General features: G+C 38.0%; 1 protein-coding gene across 1 annotated transcript in view; it reads left to right on the forward strand.

Annotated features, from left to right (window-relative positions):
• LOC116334980 (thrombospondin type-1 domain-containing protein 7A) overlaps window positions 1–9,947 on the forward strand; it is a 198,040-nt gene extending 188,093 nt beyond the window's left edge. The window contains exon 29 of the mRNA XM_039619888.1: window positions 7,955–9,947. Coding sequence (XP_039475822.1) covers window positions 7,955–8,045 — 91 coding nt within the window. The 3' untranslated portion in view covers window positions 8,046–9,947. The remainder of the gene's footprint in view (window positions 1–7,954) is intronic.
• Window positions 9,948–14,086: the final 4,139 nt, after the last annotated feature.

Here is a 14,086-nt window from a genome sequence, read left to right on the forward strand (position 1 = left end):
AAGAGACATTTAAGTATTAACTCCAGGCAAGGTTTAAATCAGATTTAGATCTCCACGAGGCTGAAGTGGTTTAATAAAACGATGTCACGCTGCCCTCTTGTGGCCAAAGATGGAACCATAGTAACATATGCCCTTTATTTGTTCCTCTGTGTTCCTTTAAAATACCATAATCTATAAAGTAGGATAAGAAGATAAGAAATTCAAATAGCAATCAGTATTTTGTTAAAAAAATTTAATATCAGTTTTTAGTGCTTTTCCTTGAGTTATATACTTTGCTTCGATTTGGCCCAAAACAAGCTGTGTGTCACTTTTATTATCAGGAAATTTTTAATGAGCAGTTTTTTAAATTCCTTACATTTTATTTTAAATAATGATTTAACTGAAAAAGATTATTTATTATTAAGAACGAACATTAGAGCTACAGCTGTTGTGTGATCACGCATCACTACAGATGAGGTGTTTGATGGACGTGTTTTTGCTGCTTGTTTGAACGTTTGCTGTCGTTTACTTTGCAGCGACTTTATCAGCTCTTCATCAGAAAAACTATTCCCAGGAAATTCCCCAGAGTGTTCCTCTGATTGTCCTCACCAAATTCAGTGCTTCAAAAAGCATTTCAGTACATTTCTTGTACTCTGGCTTTGGGAGGAAATATTAGACTTTTTTTCTGATTAAAACTAGATCTAAAAAATCTTTTAAAAAAGAAGTTAAATGATAGAATACACAGCAGAACTAAATATTAGCTTTAATGATTTCAAAAGCCGTTCTCTATGGGATATCAGATGCTTCTGAAAATGTCTAATATTACACACTCATTACTTTGACACACCCTGATGTTTAAGCTGCACTGACAGCTCAGGGAAAAGCTTTAATTGTGTCTTATTTTTTTCCTCTGGTAGAAGAGGTCGGGCATGTGATCGTCTCTCTGCAAATTAACTCACTAATAGCTCTCCGTGCTTTTAAACTGAGATGTATGCGTCTCATTTCTCACAAAAACAAAAAAAACTGTTTGTGTAAAACCTGTTAACCAGCACAGTGACTGTAGTCTGGGCTCTACAGCTTTTTAGTTTTTAAGGTAACCTGATTCATAGTTTTTTATTTTGTTTGGAGGTTTTTTGTAGCTTTGTCAGATTTTGAATCCCATGAAATATCAGAGCCAGTGATGAAATGGTTGAAATACAGAAGCCTAATATAAGGTGCAATCAGATGTTGAGTGAGTAGAACCATTTTAGATAAATAAAACCATACCTGGTTTAAATTCTGGAACACTTTTAAATCATTGTTTGCCAGTCCTGTTTTGACAACTTAAATTGCTCTTCTGCGATTTTTCACCAGCTTTTTTCAAACTGACCTAAATTTCATTTCAAGGATCATCAGTAGTAATCTGATCTTGGTATCCACATATGACCCAGTGTCCAAGCATTATTAGCAGGTAGTTATATAGCAGGTGGTTTGCATTCAAGCAAACCGCCTGAGCTGTGGTGCATGCTATCCTGGGCCAGCATACTGAGTATTTTAGCCACAGTAAAACAAACATTCACCACCTGCCTTAATCTTATGATTTGGCTCCCTGCTGCTCAGTGCTCTTTCTCCAAAAATTAAGGAAATCACACAACACTAGCAGAGGTATCTCAGTAGGTTGAATGGCTCATCTACCAGTTCTACCAAAAAGATCAGGCTACTCCATTGGGTGAATGAGGCTTGTAGTAAAATGTGATTTGAGTGTCCAGTTTAATGGTCAGAATGCGACTTCCAGGGAGTCATCAAAATAAGGCATGGCCGTTCCCAAGGAAATTGTATGTATATGGGTCAATTAGCCACATTTAATCAGGTATGGTTCTTTTTTTATTGATTGTGTTGCAAAACTTTTATCATTACTTATGCCAAATATCCCCATGATTGTCTAAAAACTTTTAAAAAAAAAAACAACACACACACACACACACAGTTTATGATGTGATGTAATATCTGCATCCTTTGTTCAGGGTCAAAAACTGAAGTGAAAAACTACTTTTAAAACATTGTTTTTTTACGACTTCCGGATGGTGGGGAAGCTGGTCGCAGCATAATCTTTCAGCTCCCAGGCGGTTTGGTTGCCCCTTGAAAACTGACATGTTATAACATAACGAGGAATATCCATAGTAGTATGTCAGGGGGTAAGAAGAGAAAGACAAGAGGAATTCGGCAAGAAGGTGCGGAGGAAGGAGTTTTTTCACCGAAAGAAGTTGACGGTGCTAGCAAGCTAAAGCTACCCGGAGCTATGGAGGCAATGGAAGCCAACATTCTTGCGGAGCTGAAAAAAGTCCAGGATAATTTAAAAGGTGAAATAGCGGAAAAGATTGGACTTGTGAAAACAGAAATGTCGGAGTTTAGGAAAGAAGTGGGGCAACGGCTCGACGAAATTGTCACGGACATGAAAGAGGTAACAAGCAGGATTGAGGAGGTCGAACAGAGAGTAAACGAGGTGGAGGAGGTCACAGTCGACCTTAAAGACGTGCTTGGCCATACTCTCCAGTTACAAGAAGACCTCCAGACACGTCTGTCCGACCTGGAAGCCCGCTCCCGCAGGAATAACATACGAGTTCACGGGATACCAGAGGGGGAAGAAGGGGACAACATGCTCGAATTCATGGAGAATTTCATAAAGAAGGAATTGCCCCTCCCCGACACCAATCTGGGCATACAGCGGTGCCACCGCTCACTCGGCCCCAAGCCACCTCCGGGCTCCAACCCCAGGTCCGTCGTGATTCATTTTTTGGAATACAAGATCAAGGACTTGGTGCTCCGGTCTGCATGGACCAAAAAAGAGATACGGCTGAAGGGGAGACGGGTGTATTTCGACCAAGACTATCCTAGTGACATTTTAGCGAAACGCAAAGCATACAACACAATCAGGAGGATTTTAAAAGAGAAGGGGCTCCGCTTCCAAACACTGTATCCGTCGAGACTGCGTGTGTTTTATGAAAGCGGACCCGTGATCTACAATAACGCGCAAGACGCATCCGAGGACCTGGAGAAGAGGAAGTTGATGGAAAAGGGAGCGGATGACCCAATCCCACGCATCCCCGCACTCAAGCCGAGGACGCCCTTCTGGGAAAGAGCGAGCGGGGCACCACGACAGACCCGGGAGGAACGGATGAAATACATCCAGGAAAAGCTCCAGAGATTCAAGTGCATGGATAGTAACACCTAAAAAGAAATTTTTTTTTTCCGCACCTATGACGGCAGTTTTCCTCGTAAAATAAGAGCGAAAGGTTTGACCGCAGTTTGGGATGTTACCAGCTTTCTCCAAGAGCGCTGCTACGATGAGCGGAGATCACCAAGCAGCACTACGAGGGGCTCTCTGGGACTCTAGGGACTCTCCTCTTTGTTTTGAAGTTGGACGTATACTTCATAATTGGAAGTCATATATGTTATTTGTTCAGGTACGTTGTTTATGTGTTCCGCAGACCCCCGTTTTTTTCCCAGAGCACCTAAAGAGTTACAGGTATTGTGTAATTTCCTTTTCCTGATGGAGATCAGACAAGAATATAAGGTAATAACACTTAATGTTAACGGTTTACATAACCCCATTAAAAGAAATAAAGCTCTTGCTAAAATGAAACGAGAAAAACAAGATATAATTTTCTGGCAAGAAACACATCTTTCTGCCATCGAACACAACAAATTGTGTAAAATGGGGTTCAAAAATGTGTTTTATTCCTCATATGTAAAAAAGCATTCTAGAGGAGTGGCCATCTTATTGTCTGACAAAGTACATTTCCAACTTTCCTCACAAATCAGAGATAAAGAGGGGCGTTATATACTGGTCAAAGGGTACATAGATCACAAGGAAGTTACATTGTTTAACGTGTACAGACCACCGGGGACTGATAAACATTTAATTAAGACCCTTTCTGAATTAATTGCAACAGAAACATCAGGCATATTAATATGCGGTGGAGATTGGAATATTCACCTGAATCAGTTTCTGGACACATCCAGCAAAACTAAATTGCCACAACCAGAAGCAGTATCTGTTAAAAGAATGCTTAAGGAACTGGGGTTGTTTGACGTGTGGAGGGATGCACACTCACTGGAAAAGAAATATACTTTTTTTTCACATTCCCACCATATGTATTCAAGACTGGACTATTTTTTTATGTCACACTCTGATAAGCATAGAATTCTAAATTGTGATATAGGGGTGAGAGATATTTCGGACCATGCAGGGGTGTACTTGACACTCCATTTGGATTCAGATCGGAAAGAGTCTTTATGGAGGCTTAATACTAGCCTACTAAACGATGTAGAATTCGAAAGGTTTGTTAAAAAAGAATTTAAGGAATATATGGACTATAATAACAATGGTGATGTTTCCCCTAGTATTTTATGGGACGCAGCGAAGGCAGTTCTCAGAGGGAAACTAATTTGGTGGTCCTCATATAAAAAAAAAGAAAAAGAGAAGTATTTAATAGACCTTACTACGAGACTGAAACACCTAGAATCAGAACATGTGAAAAGTAACAATGATAACACCTTATCACAAATTAAAGAAACACAACAGATATTAAATAGGCTATACGAAGATCAAATAGAGAAAAGGGCTAAATTTATTAAGCAGAATTATTATGAAAATGGTCCTAAATCCAAGAGACTTCTTGCTTGGAGGATACGGAAACAGCAGGCTGACAGATTCATTCAGAAAATTAAAAACCCAGCAAATGATAAAATATGTCATGACATGAAAAGCATAAAAGAATCTTTTGTAACCTATTATACCCGACTGTACGCAGAACCACACAGGATAGATGTGCCCTCTGTTAATGTATTTCTTTCCTCACTTGATTTACCATCGATAGGAACAGAACAAAATAAAAGATTAACACAAACAATAACTGTGGAGGAGATTAACAAGGCCATCTCAAAATTGAAAGGTAATAAGATGGCGGTGAGGATGGCTACCCGGCAGAGTGGTATAAACACTTCAGAGATCTAGTAACCCCTCTGCTGAGGGATTGCTTTAACCATGTGCTTACAGGGGGTGAGATACCACCATCCTGGAAACGAGCAGTTATTTCAGTAATTCCCAAAGCAGGTAAAAATAGAACAGAATGTGGTTCTTATAGACCCGTCTCTGTCTTGAATATTGACTACAGGATATTTGCAACAATATTAGCTAAACGGTTGGAATTTATAACTTCAGAACTAACGGATACAGATCAAACAGGTTTTGTTCGAAATAGGCAAACTCATGATAATGTGAGGCGGGCTCTCCATCTAATAAACAAAATGAAAATATCGAATCAATAGCTGTTAGTCTTGACGCCGAAAAGGCGTTTGACTCTGTCTGCTGGAATTATCTTTATTTGGCCTTAGAGAGATTTGGTTTTAATAGCCAAATCATCAGATGCTTACAGTCTCTATATAACTCACCCACTGCCAGGATTAAAATTAATGGTGATTTAACAGATACACTACAACTGGAGAGAGGCTGTCGTCAGGGATGCCCCTGAGTCCCACTCTTTTGCGCTATTCATTGAGCCCCTGGCGCGAGGCTATCAGGGAATCTAAAGACATTAGAGGTGTACTAATTAACGATATAACGTATAAAGTTGGTTTGTATGCTGACGATATTCTCATAACGCTAACTAACCCGGAAATCAGTCTGCCTAATCTTTTTCATTATTGAAAATATTTGGCATGTATTCGGATATAAATTAAATTTACAGAAAACTCAGATTCTCTTATATAACTATCGCCCATCACAAGATGTTCAAAAGATAGCCAAGTTTAACTGGAGTAACACCTCTATAAAATATCTAGGAATCCATATACCCATAGATCTATCCGACCTCTATGAATGCAATTATGTCCCACTAACATCAGAAATTAAAGCAGACCTACAGCGCTGGTCATTATTGCCAATGAATATGCATAACCGGATAGATATAATAAAAATGAATCTTTTGCCAAAGCTTCTCTATTTGTTCCAGGCGCTGCCTATACAAGTACCCTCCAAGCAATTTAACGAATGGAATAGGATGATCTCTAACTTTATTTGGGCCAAACAAAAACCAAGAATAAAATTTCAGACGTTACAATTGCAAAGGGACAAAGGTGGATTAAGCTCTGCCGTGTCTTGAGGACTATTATAGGGCTGCACAGTTGCAGTGATGATTGGGTGGTGTGACCCAATGTGTGAGGCTAAATGGAAGGAGATAGATCAATCCTACTGTGAGATACCGCTCCAATCACTGCTTGAGATCAACCGCTCATTAAAAGACATATATATGCAGACTTGCTCCGGCGCTAATGAAAGTGCCCATAGAGATATGGCATAAGATACTCAAATATGAGAAAACTGAAAAAAAAGTGCCCGGACTTTAAGATGGCCTGCTTATGATTCAGATTTTGCACCTGCAAACAAGGATAAGAGATTTATACAGTGGTTACATAAGGGTATAACAGGTTACTGGAAGATTACAGATAAAATGTACTAAAAGACTACCAGCGACTCCAGAGAAGTTTTTACTTGGAAAGACAGGATTTCTTTAGATACCTCCAGCTGAGGCACCATTACGACAGAAACATAAAATTCCTAGAAGAGGAGGACACGGGCTTGGTTAAAATCTTCCTTGACTCTTGTAAGGGGAATGCACCAAAGAAACAGATATCCAGATTATACAAATGTTTACAAACAAGTAGGAATAATGACACAACATATATCAAAACTAGATGGGAAAAAGATGCTGAAATAATAATACATGATGACAACTGGTTCAATATGTGTAAGGCTGTGGTAATGACCTCGAGCTCAGGCCTATGGAGGAATTTGCATGGAAAAACACAGTGCGTTTTTTGTCACACGAATGCTAAGAGTAAACAAAGTAAAGATCCCGACAAGGCTCAGTGTTGGAGGAACTGTGGAAGTGTATCTGCAGGACATTTCATATTTTTTGGGAATGTGCCAAGATTGTCCCCTATTGGCTGGTAGTGATCACAGAAATCAATACCATGATGGGCTTGAACTTGGCCCCTGATTTCACTGTGTTTTATCTATGTGATTTGCCACAAGGACTGAGGAATTCAGACAAATATCTTTTATTGATATTATTGGCTGGTGCAAAGAAAGCTATAACTCGCAAATGGCTAAACGTGGATCCACCGTCATCCTTGGACTGGATAGGTATTATCAAGGAAATTTACACAATGGAGAGATTGACTTTTTCACTAAGACTGGCTGCGGATAAATTTGAGAAATACTGGAAAAAATGGGACCTTTACTCAAATGGAAAAATATTATAATTTCTGATACCATGTTTCAATGCTGTTGTTCAGCTATTTGATTTGATTGTACCATAAAGAGATATGTCCTTTTTTTTTTTTTTTTTTTTTTTTTTTTTTTGTTTGTTTGTTTGTTTGTTTGTTTTTTTTTGTTTTGTTTTTGCTAGCCTGGATGCTCTATGAATGTTGGGGTCTGCGTGTTTTGTAAAAAATTATACAAAATTGTCAATAAAAAATAAAGTGTAAAAAAAAAAAAACATTGTTTTTATAAGTCTTAAATAATAGTTTAAGGGTTTTTAGGAAGTCTCGTTGGTTTTGTCATTTTCATGGGATTCAGAATAAAGAGATCAAGGCTATTGTTACATTAACTATTGATAATTTCTTTGTGGACTAGAGATACTTGAGAAGATTCACTATCAACTTAAAACTGGGAACAGGTATTTTTTAGATGATCAAAAAAACCTTAAAACTACAAATCAAAATTAGGAAGCAAAGCACAATTCATATGGACATCTTTTACATTTTTCAAAACACTTTCCCTCCCCTGTTTGTGACATCGTCTCACCTGCATTGTGTGTCTCATAACTGCCACCGCATTTACCCAAAGACTTCATGATTAGAGTGATAGCAGTGTTGTGTTTGGAGAATATTTCAAGTGCCACTCTGACCCGGTTTTCATCTTTCCATACAGCAAAAAGCCAAAGAGACCTCAGAGACAGAGACAGCAGAATAACCGACTAAAACCTCTGACTCTCGCCTACGATGGGGACACGGACATGTAGTCCTCCACGAGCTGCTTCACCCAGCACTTCACCTGTCACAGAGACCCACTTCATCACGCCATTACAGTGAGCGACATGGATGTTTGCAGCGTGAATGGACACGTCACGGAGCGCAGAAATGACAGGAAATCCTCTTAGCAGAGACACTGGTGGGGTTTAACCATTTCAAGTAGGGCTTCATTCACTCCTTTTTTGTTTTCTCGAATATTTTCTTTTTGCAGAGCTATTATGACCTCCAGCGTGTTCAAAGAAATGCCTTTTTTTTGCCCCCTACACACCAGTATTTCTGTATTGAAAGACTTGTTTGAGACACTGGAAATGCTGGGCACAGAAGACAGAACCAGCTCTCCTGCTGTCTTTGAACATGGCAGCACAGGCTCCAGCTCTTCCCCCGCGCTTTTTCTGCTTGTCCCTAAAAATGCTGAGTAGCTGGAGGCTTAGGATGCTCTGACGGTTCGCACGTTGCCAAAAGTCACCGCAGGGAAGAGGAGGAGGGAGAGGAAAATCTCCATAAAAAGGTTTGGATTCCTTTTTCTCAATCCTCAACTGGGTTTTGACTCAAATCTCTTTTACGGTCTTGAACAAAAGGGAGGCATTACTTCTCTCTCTCTCTTTTTTTTTCGGCTTGATTCAGAGGCACACAGGCCTGTGTTTGTGGGATAAACCGATCTGTATGATGCTGATGGAGGAGTAGCCTGCAATCAGTTGTTCATGGAAACTACTGCCTGCCTGCCTGCTTGCCTCCACCCTTGCTTTGTTTCAGGCACTACATTGCACTATATTAGTGCAGCATGATATGCACATGTGACTTCTACTTTCTATTGCCATAAAACACTGCCTCTTCCACAGACAAAAAAAAACAAAACAAAAAAAACAAAGCAGAGGAACAGCTTCAGTCAACATGAGAACATTACAAGGGAAGCAACAGCAACAGGAAGGGACGTTTAGACGTGTCACGTTCGACAAAACAGGTGTGAATCTCAAGTAAATATATGTATAGATTTTATTTCTCACAACAGACTTTTTGGTTGTAGTAAAGTCGCTTTTGTGGTTTGTAGATTTCGTCTGGTGTCACCACTTTATTTCTGCCCAGATGCAACTACGATATCAGCAGGTATTAACTCATCGCCTGCTTTACAAGTTCTTTTTTAAATACTTTTTTTTTTACTCTTTACATACAACAGTTCATGTGCAAACACTCAAATTTTGCAGTAAGTAATAAAAAAAAAATGGACACTGCAAAATTTTAATCATTCATGTCATGCAAATGTCGTTTCTGCCTTACTGACGATAACTGAATACTAACAGTCCTCTAATACAGTTTAATACTTGAATGGGGCAAACGTCGACACTACAGTACGTTTAGACAAAAAAACAAAAAAACAACGAAATTTTCTTTCGAGGTTAGGTAGATGGATCGAACCAGTTTTTAAACTTTTTCATGTAGTAAGTATTATAGGTGCTCTATTGTTTTCAGTCACATGAAACGAAGACAAAATATTAAAAAGAAAACAATCTGTACAAACAAAAAGTATACAATATGTTAATATAAGAGAACACGCTTCTGAGTTCAACGTAAAAGCAAACTGGTGTGGAGAATGTTTACTTCTTTTTGTTGGATTTGTAAATAACAGCAATTTTTTTATTTTTTGGAGAAAAAAATGAAAGTATGTGTACATTTATTTTGTATTGCACAGAAAACGTTTAGTTTGAATATTGCAAAGTGGGTGTATGATATTGCTGATTGTTGTTATCATGATGCAAGTTGTATGTTGTGACAAACAAACAAAAAAGAAAAGCAAAAAGAAGCGGAAAAAGATGAAGAGTCGGCCATTTTGTACAGGTTGTTTATATGTATGGGAAGAAATACTAAAAATAAATGCGGACACGGTTGTAAACACACAAAGAGAAAAGTTATGGAGTCCTTTTTTTTATTACTTTCTTTATATGTTCATTAAGGAAGAAAACCTTCAAATAAAAATACTTAAAACTGGTGTTAAAGAAGTTGGAGGCTGGATTTTGTATTAGAGAGCCATCATCACAGCCATCCCCCTTTGCTAGCACTCTAATGGCAATAACACACTTCAGTGCATAAACTGTACAAAAGAGATGGATATAGCCACCTTAAACTTACTCACTGGTTTCAACAGCTGTTTTAGACTCTAGTTTCAGTCGGGCGAAGCTTCTAGGTCTGAAAACTCCAAAAGTACCTCAAACCAGTATTCTTTTTAATGGCCACTGGGGGGCGATACCTGTTTTGCAAAATGCCTTCAGGTCCAATGGAAATATATAGGAAAACCCTCAGATTTGACCACTGACCATTATCCTGCCAAATTTTGATCTCTGTCGCTCATATCGGGTCCTGTTGTTCTTTCGGCTGTGTTAGGGCTCACCACAGTAGGTCATCTCACCCTATCCCCTAGCATCCTGTCCCACCAGCTCCAATGTTCTCCTTCACTACATTCACGAATCTTCTCTGTGGTCCACCTCTTCTTTTAATCAAAAATATCCACCATCCTCTGCACAAACCATTTCAGCCTTGCCTCGATAAAGAAGTATAATTTAACATTTGCTGGGAAACTTACTGCACTTAAAGTAAATAAGAATCCAACTCTAACAGTATCTTTACTACACCTGTCTTTCCTCTGCTCCTCTTTGTCTGCGTAAAAGATAAATGTATGTTTATGTTTATACTTATTTAAGAGGGATAATGCATATTAATTAACAAGACTCTCACGTGTCAAATTTAGCCACACAGGCTAATTTTCCTACAGTCCCTGGATGTTTCAGGGTCTGAAAGGTGAAGCCTACACATACGCTGGGCCTTAAACACAGATATCTGTAGTCATACTGACTAAAACATGACACCCATATAAATCTTATCCAGGGACTTCATGGCAACTATATTCACCTTTTATATCACCTGTGGTTTTATTGAACATGACCTCAAATGAGTGACTGAGCCAATAAACCCATTAGGGAATTGTTAACTGGGGTCTAAGCCATTTTCCTATAGGACCAACGTTGTTATTCTGCCCCCTGGTGGCTAGAATGTAGGTTGCAGGAACAATGAGGAAATGTGGTGAAACAGAGAACAGAGGAGAGCAGAGAGACAACAACAGACCTTTACACTGAGCTGAAATGAAACAGGGGCACATAAAGTAGGTAAATATTTTACCCTCTCAAGATATTAAAACACTCAGTAATCTGTTTTGAGGAAGTATGACTCTCTTTACTCCATCAGATCTTATATAACAAATAGTTGTGTATATACAGAGCGGCCGAACTACACATAACTGGCTCACTGGGATTGTGTCCATTAAAAGCAATAAATCTTTTCTCTTATTTGACAAAAGGCTACATTTTACTGTTTTTCTTGACAATTTCATGATCAAAAGTGATGCTTGAGTAAACATACACTCATTTAAAAATTGGGTAGATAATAACAATGGTATATATATATATATGTATATATAGTGCATTGTGTTCAAATGTAGAAAATGTAGAAAAAAGGACGAAACTAAGGCTTGAACAAGAAACAAAATATGTTTGTGTGTTTTAGTTAAATTCTTAGCAGTCTAATTAGTTTGTAATTTTTTGATTCTGACAAGATTAATATTAATCTGAGTATTTTTTGGTAGAAGTGCACACTTTCTAAATTACAGTGTTTTTCTGCAGCATGAACTCTTACAGAAATTTCTCAAACACAAGCTTAGGTCCGTCAGAACCCAGAAATAAAAAGTAAATAAAGAGTTTTACAATTTCAAATCTATTAATTTCTTCCTAAGACTTTTATTTAAATTAAAATGTGCATTCAGTGTCTTGTGTTTTCGTGGAGATAAGTAATTATGGAAATTATGCTTGTAAATTTAATAGCCGTCCTCTTTCATTTCCCATGGTTCTGTGAGAAACTACATTATATTAGTTACGAAGCATTAAATGGAGAAAATGTGCAATCAGGCAGAAAACTGGTCCAAATCAACAACTGCAGAGACGGGTTAAATCAAGCTTCCTGTTTCTCCGCTGCAGTTAGATGAGAACGGGACTTCTGTCTGAGCCCGTTCATACAGTGACGACATAAATCTGAAATAACAGGTGACACATAAATGATTTGTTAGTGTAATACTCTCAGTAACTCTCTTTAACAGCTGGATGTTAAGCTAATTGCAAACATTACTCAAGTGGGAGTAAATTGGGCTTTTCTTCGCGTATTAATACATTTTTGGTGCAATACAGAGTCTCCTGCATTTGCTCAAAATATTAAAGGAAAACGTTACCCATCATTTTAACAGTTTTGAATAACAACAGTGCTGCATTTGCTGTTTTCTTTACATAGGTTAATTCCAACAAATGACACCATCACACACCACAAGCGCAGCAGTCTTTATAAAAGTAGCTTAAATTATTGAAACAGCTGTTTTTTATTGTTTTGTTTTTTATAATTGCTAAATTAACTGAAAGATTTAACCACAAGATGGCAGATTTTTCCTCCTAGTTACATCTGAATTATTTCTTTATTTAATTTATTTACGAATTACTTCCAACTCTTCTAGTATTTCTATGTGTATTGCTCATTTTATTTTCAACTTAACCAGTTTCTGATCATCTTCTAGGTATAAAAGTGACGGGAATTCTGTACAAATGTTGAGCTAATGCAGTGTATGTCTCAGACTGGGAGTCTCTGACTCACTGCACCATCTTGAGGTCAAACGTGGTATTACTCAAAAGTACAGCCAAGCCCCAAACTTCAGCTGATACCTCTTTGACACAATACAGACAGCTTGGCCATCATGTAAATTCAAATATAGCTCTGTCTGCTCTTACAGTAAGTTTTTCAGGTGCCCATGTGAACAGAGGGAAAGGTTTCACTTCATCTTAATGTAAGTAATAGGGGACAGAATTTGGTTAGGTTTAGCAAGAAGCTTTTAATTAAATAAAGTTTTAGCATTATAGTATGAAATTCCCTTTGTATTCCTATCTGCCCTCTGCAGCACTCTGTATATATCTGCATGATTTTGGTTTAAGTCTGCCGACTGAAGCCTCTTACTAACTTCAGAATGAGCACTGTGGGTTTGTTTCACTCCACTTCCAGTGGAAACATTTCCAATCCTTTTTACGGGCAGTATGAATACGACAACTGTATCAATCCACACAAGCATGTTAACGTTTAAACATTCCTTGTGTAGTAGGAATAATTATAAGGTTCTAGTGTGGGTCCAAACAGATGTCATCTGTGGCTGCAAGAAAGACTTTTTGACCCATAGCCTGTCCTACAAACTGGGGGCGTGGAGTTTAAAAGACATTGGCATTTCCCGGACAGAGAGCGTCTGCTGTAGATTGTATCAAGCTGCTTTACTGGATCTAATTATTTTAGAGTCTGACCCATCCTGCTGATTAAAAGTTAGGATATCTCAGCCTCTCCAGCTTCGATCTCAGCTGCTTTAGTCTTTTTTTAATCTGAAGTCCAAAACTCTCTCCAAGTTCAGACTAAATGATTAATATTATTAGTTTTATTCTCAGCACATTTACAATGACTGTGTGTGGAAACAATAATTTAGTACCTGAGGATAATTTAACGTAACAATTTCTTCATGATCATAGGGATGACTGGTTCATAAAGGTGGCTGGTATTTTGACCATTATGGAGTGCCAACAGTGTTAACCCTTTAAAACCTGAATCATGAAATAACTGCCGGAAATCTTTAATTTTTTGATAATGGAGTGTTTAGACTTTAGACAAAACATATTAAAATATAACAAATTTCAATCTGCATATATATGAGTTTTAATTTGTATCATATTTGCTACATAAGCCATATTACTGCAATTTAGTCGTTAAAAATGTGTCATGTAAATTATATCTTTTTTGAGGGGAAAAAAAGTCACGCTGATGATGTAGAAGTCACAAAAACTCACAAAAACACATGTATCAAATACAATACGCTGGACTTTAAAGGGTTAAAATGCAGTTTTTCATACCTGATTCCAGGTCAGTGTACAGGATGCACAACATTAACACATCAAGAGGAGGGGATTATGTT

The sequence above is a fragment of the Oreochromis aureus genome, linkage group 11 (genome assembly GCF_013358895.1).
Source record: "Oreochromis aureus strain Israel breed Guangdong linkage group 11, ZZ_aureus, whole genome shotgun sequence".
Lineage (NCBI taxonomy): Eukaryota > Metazoa > Chordata > Actinopteri > Cichliformes > Cichlidae > Oreochromis > Oreochromis aureus.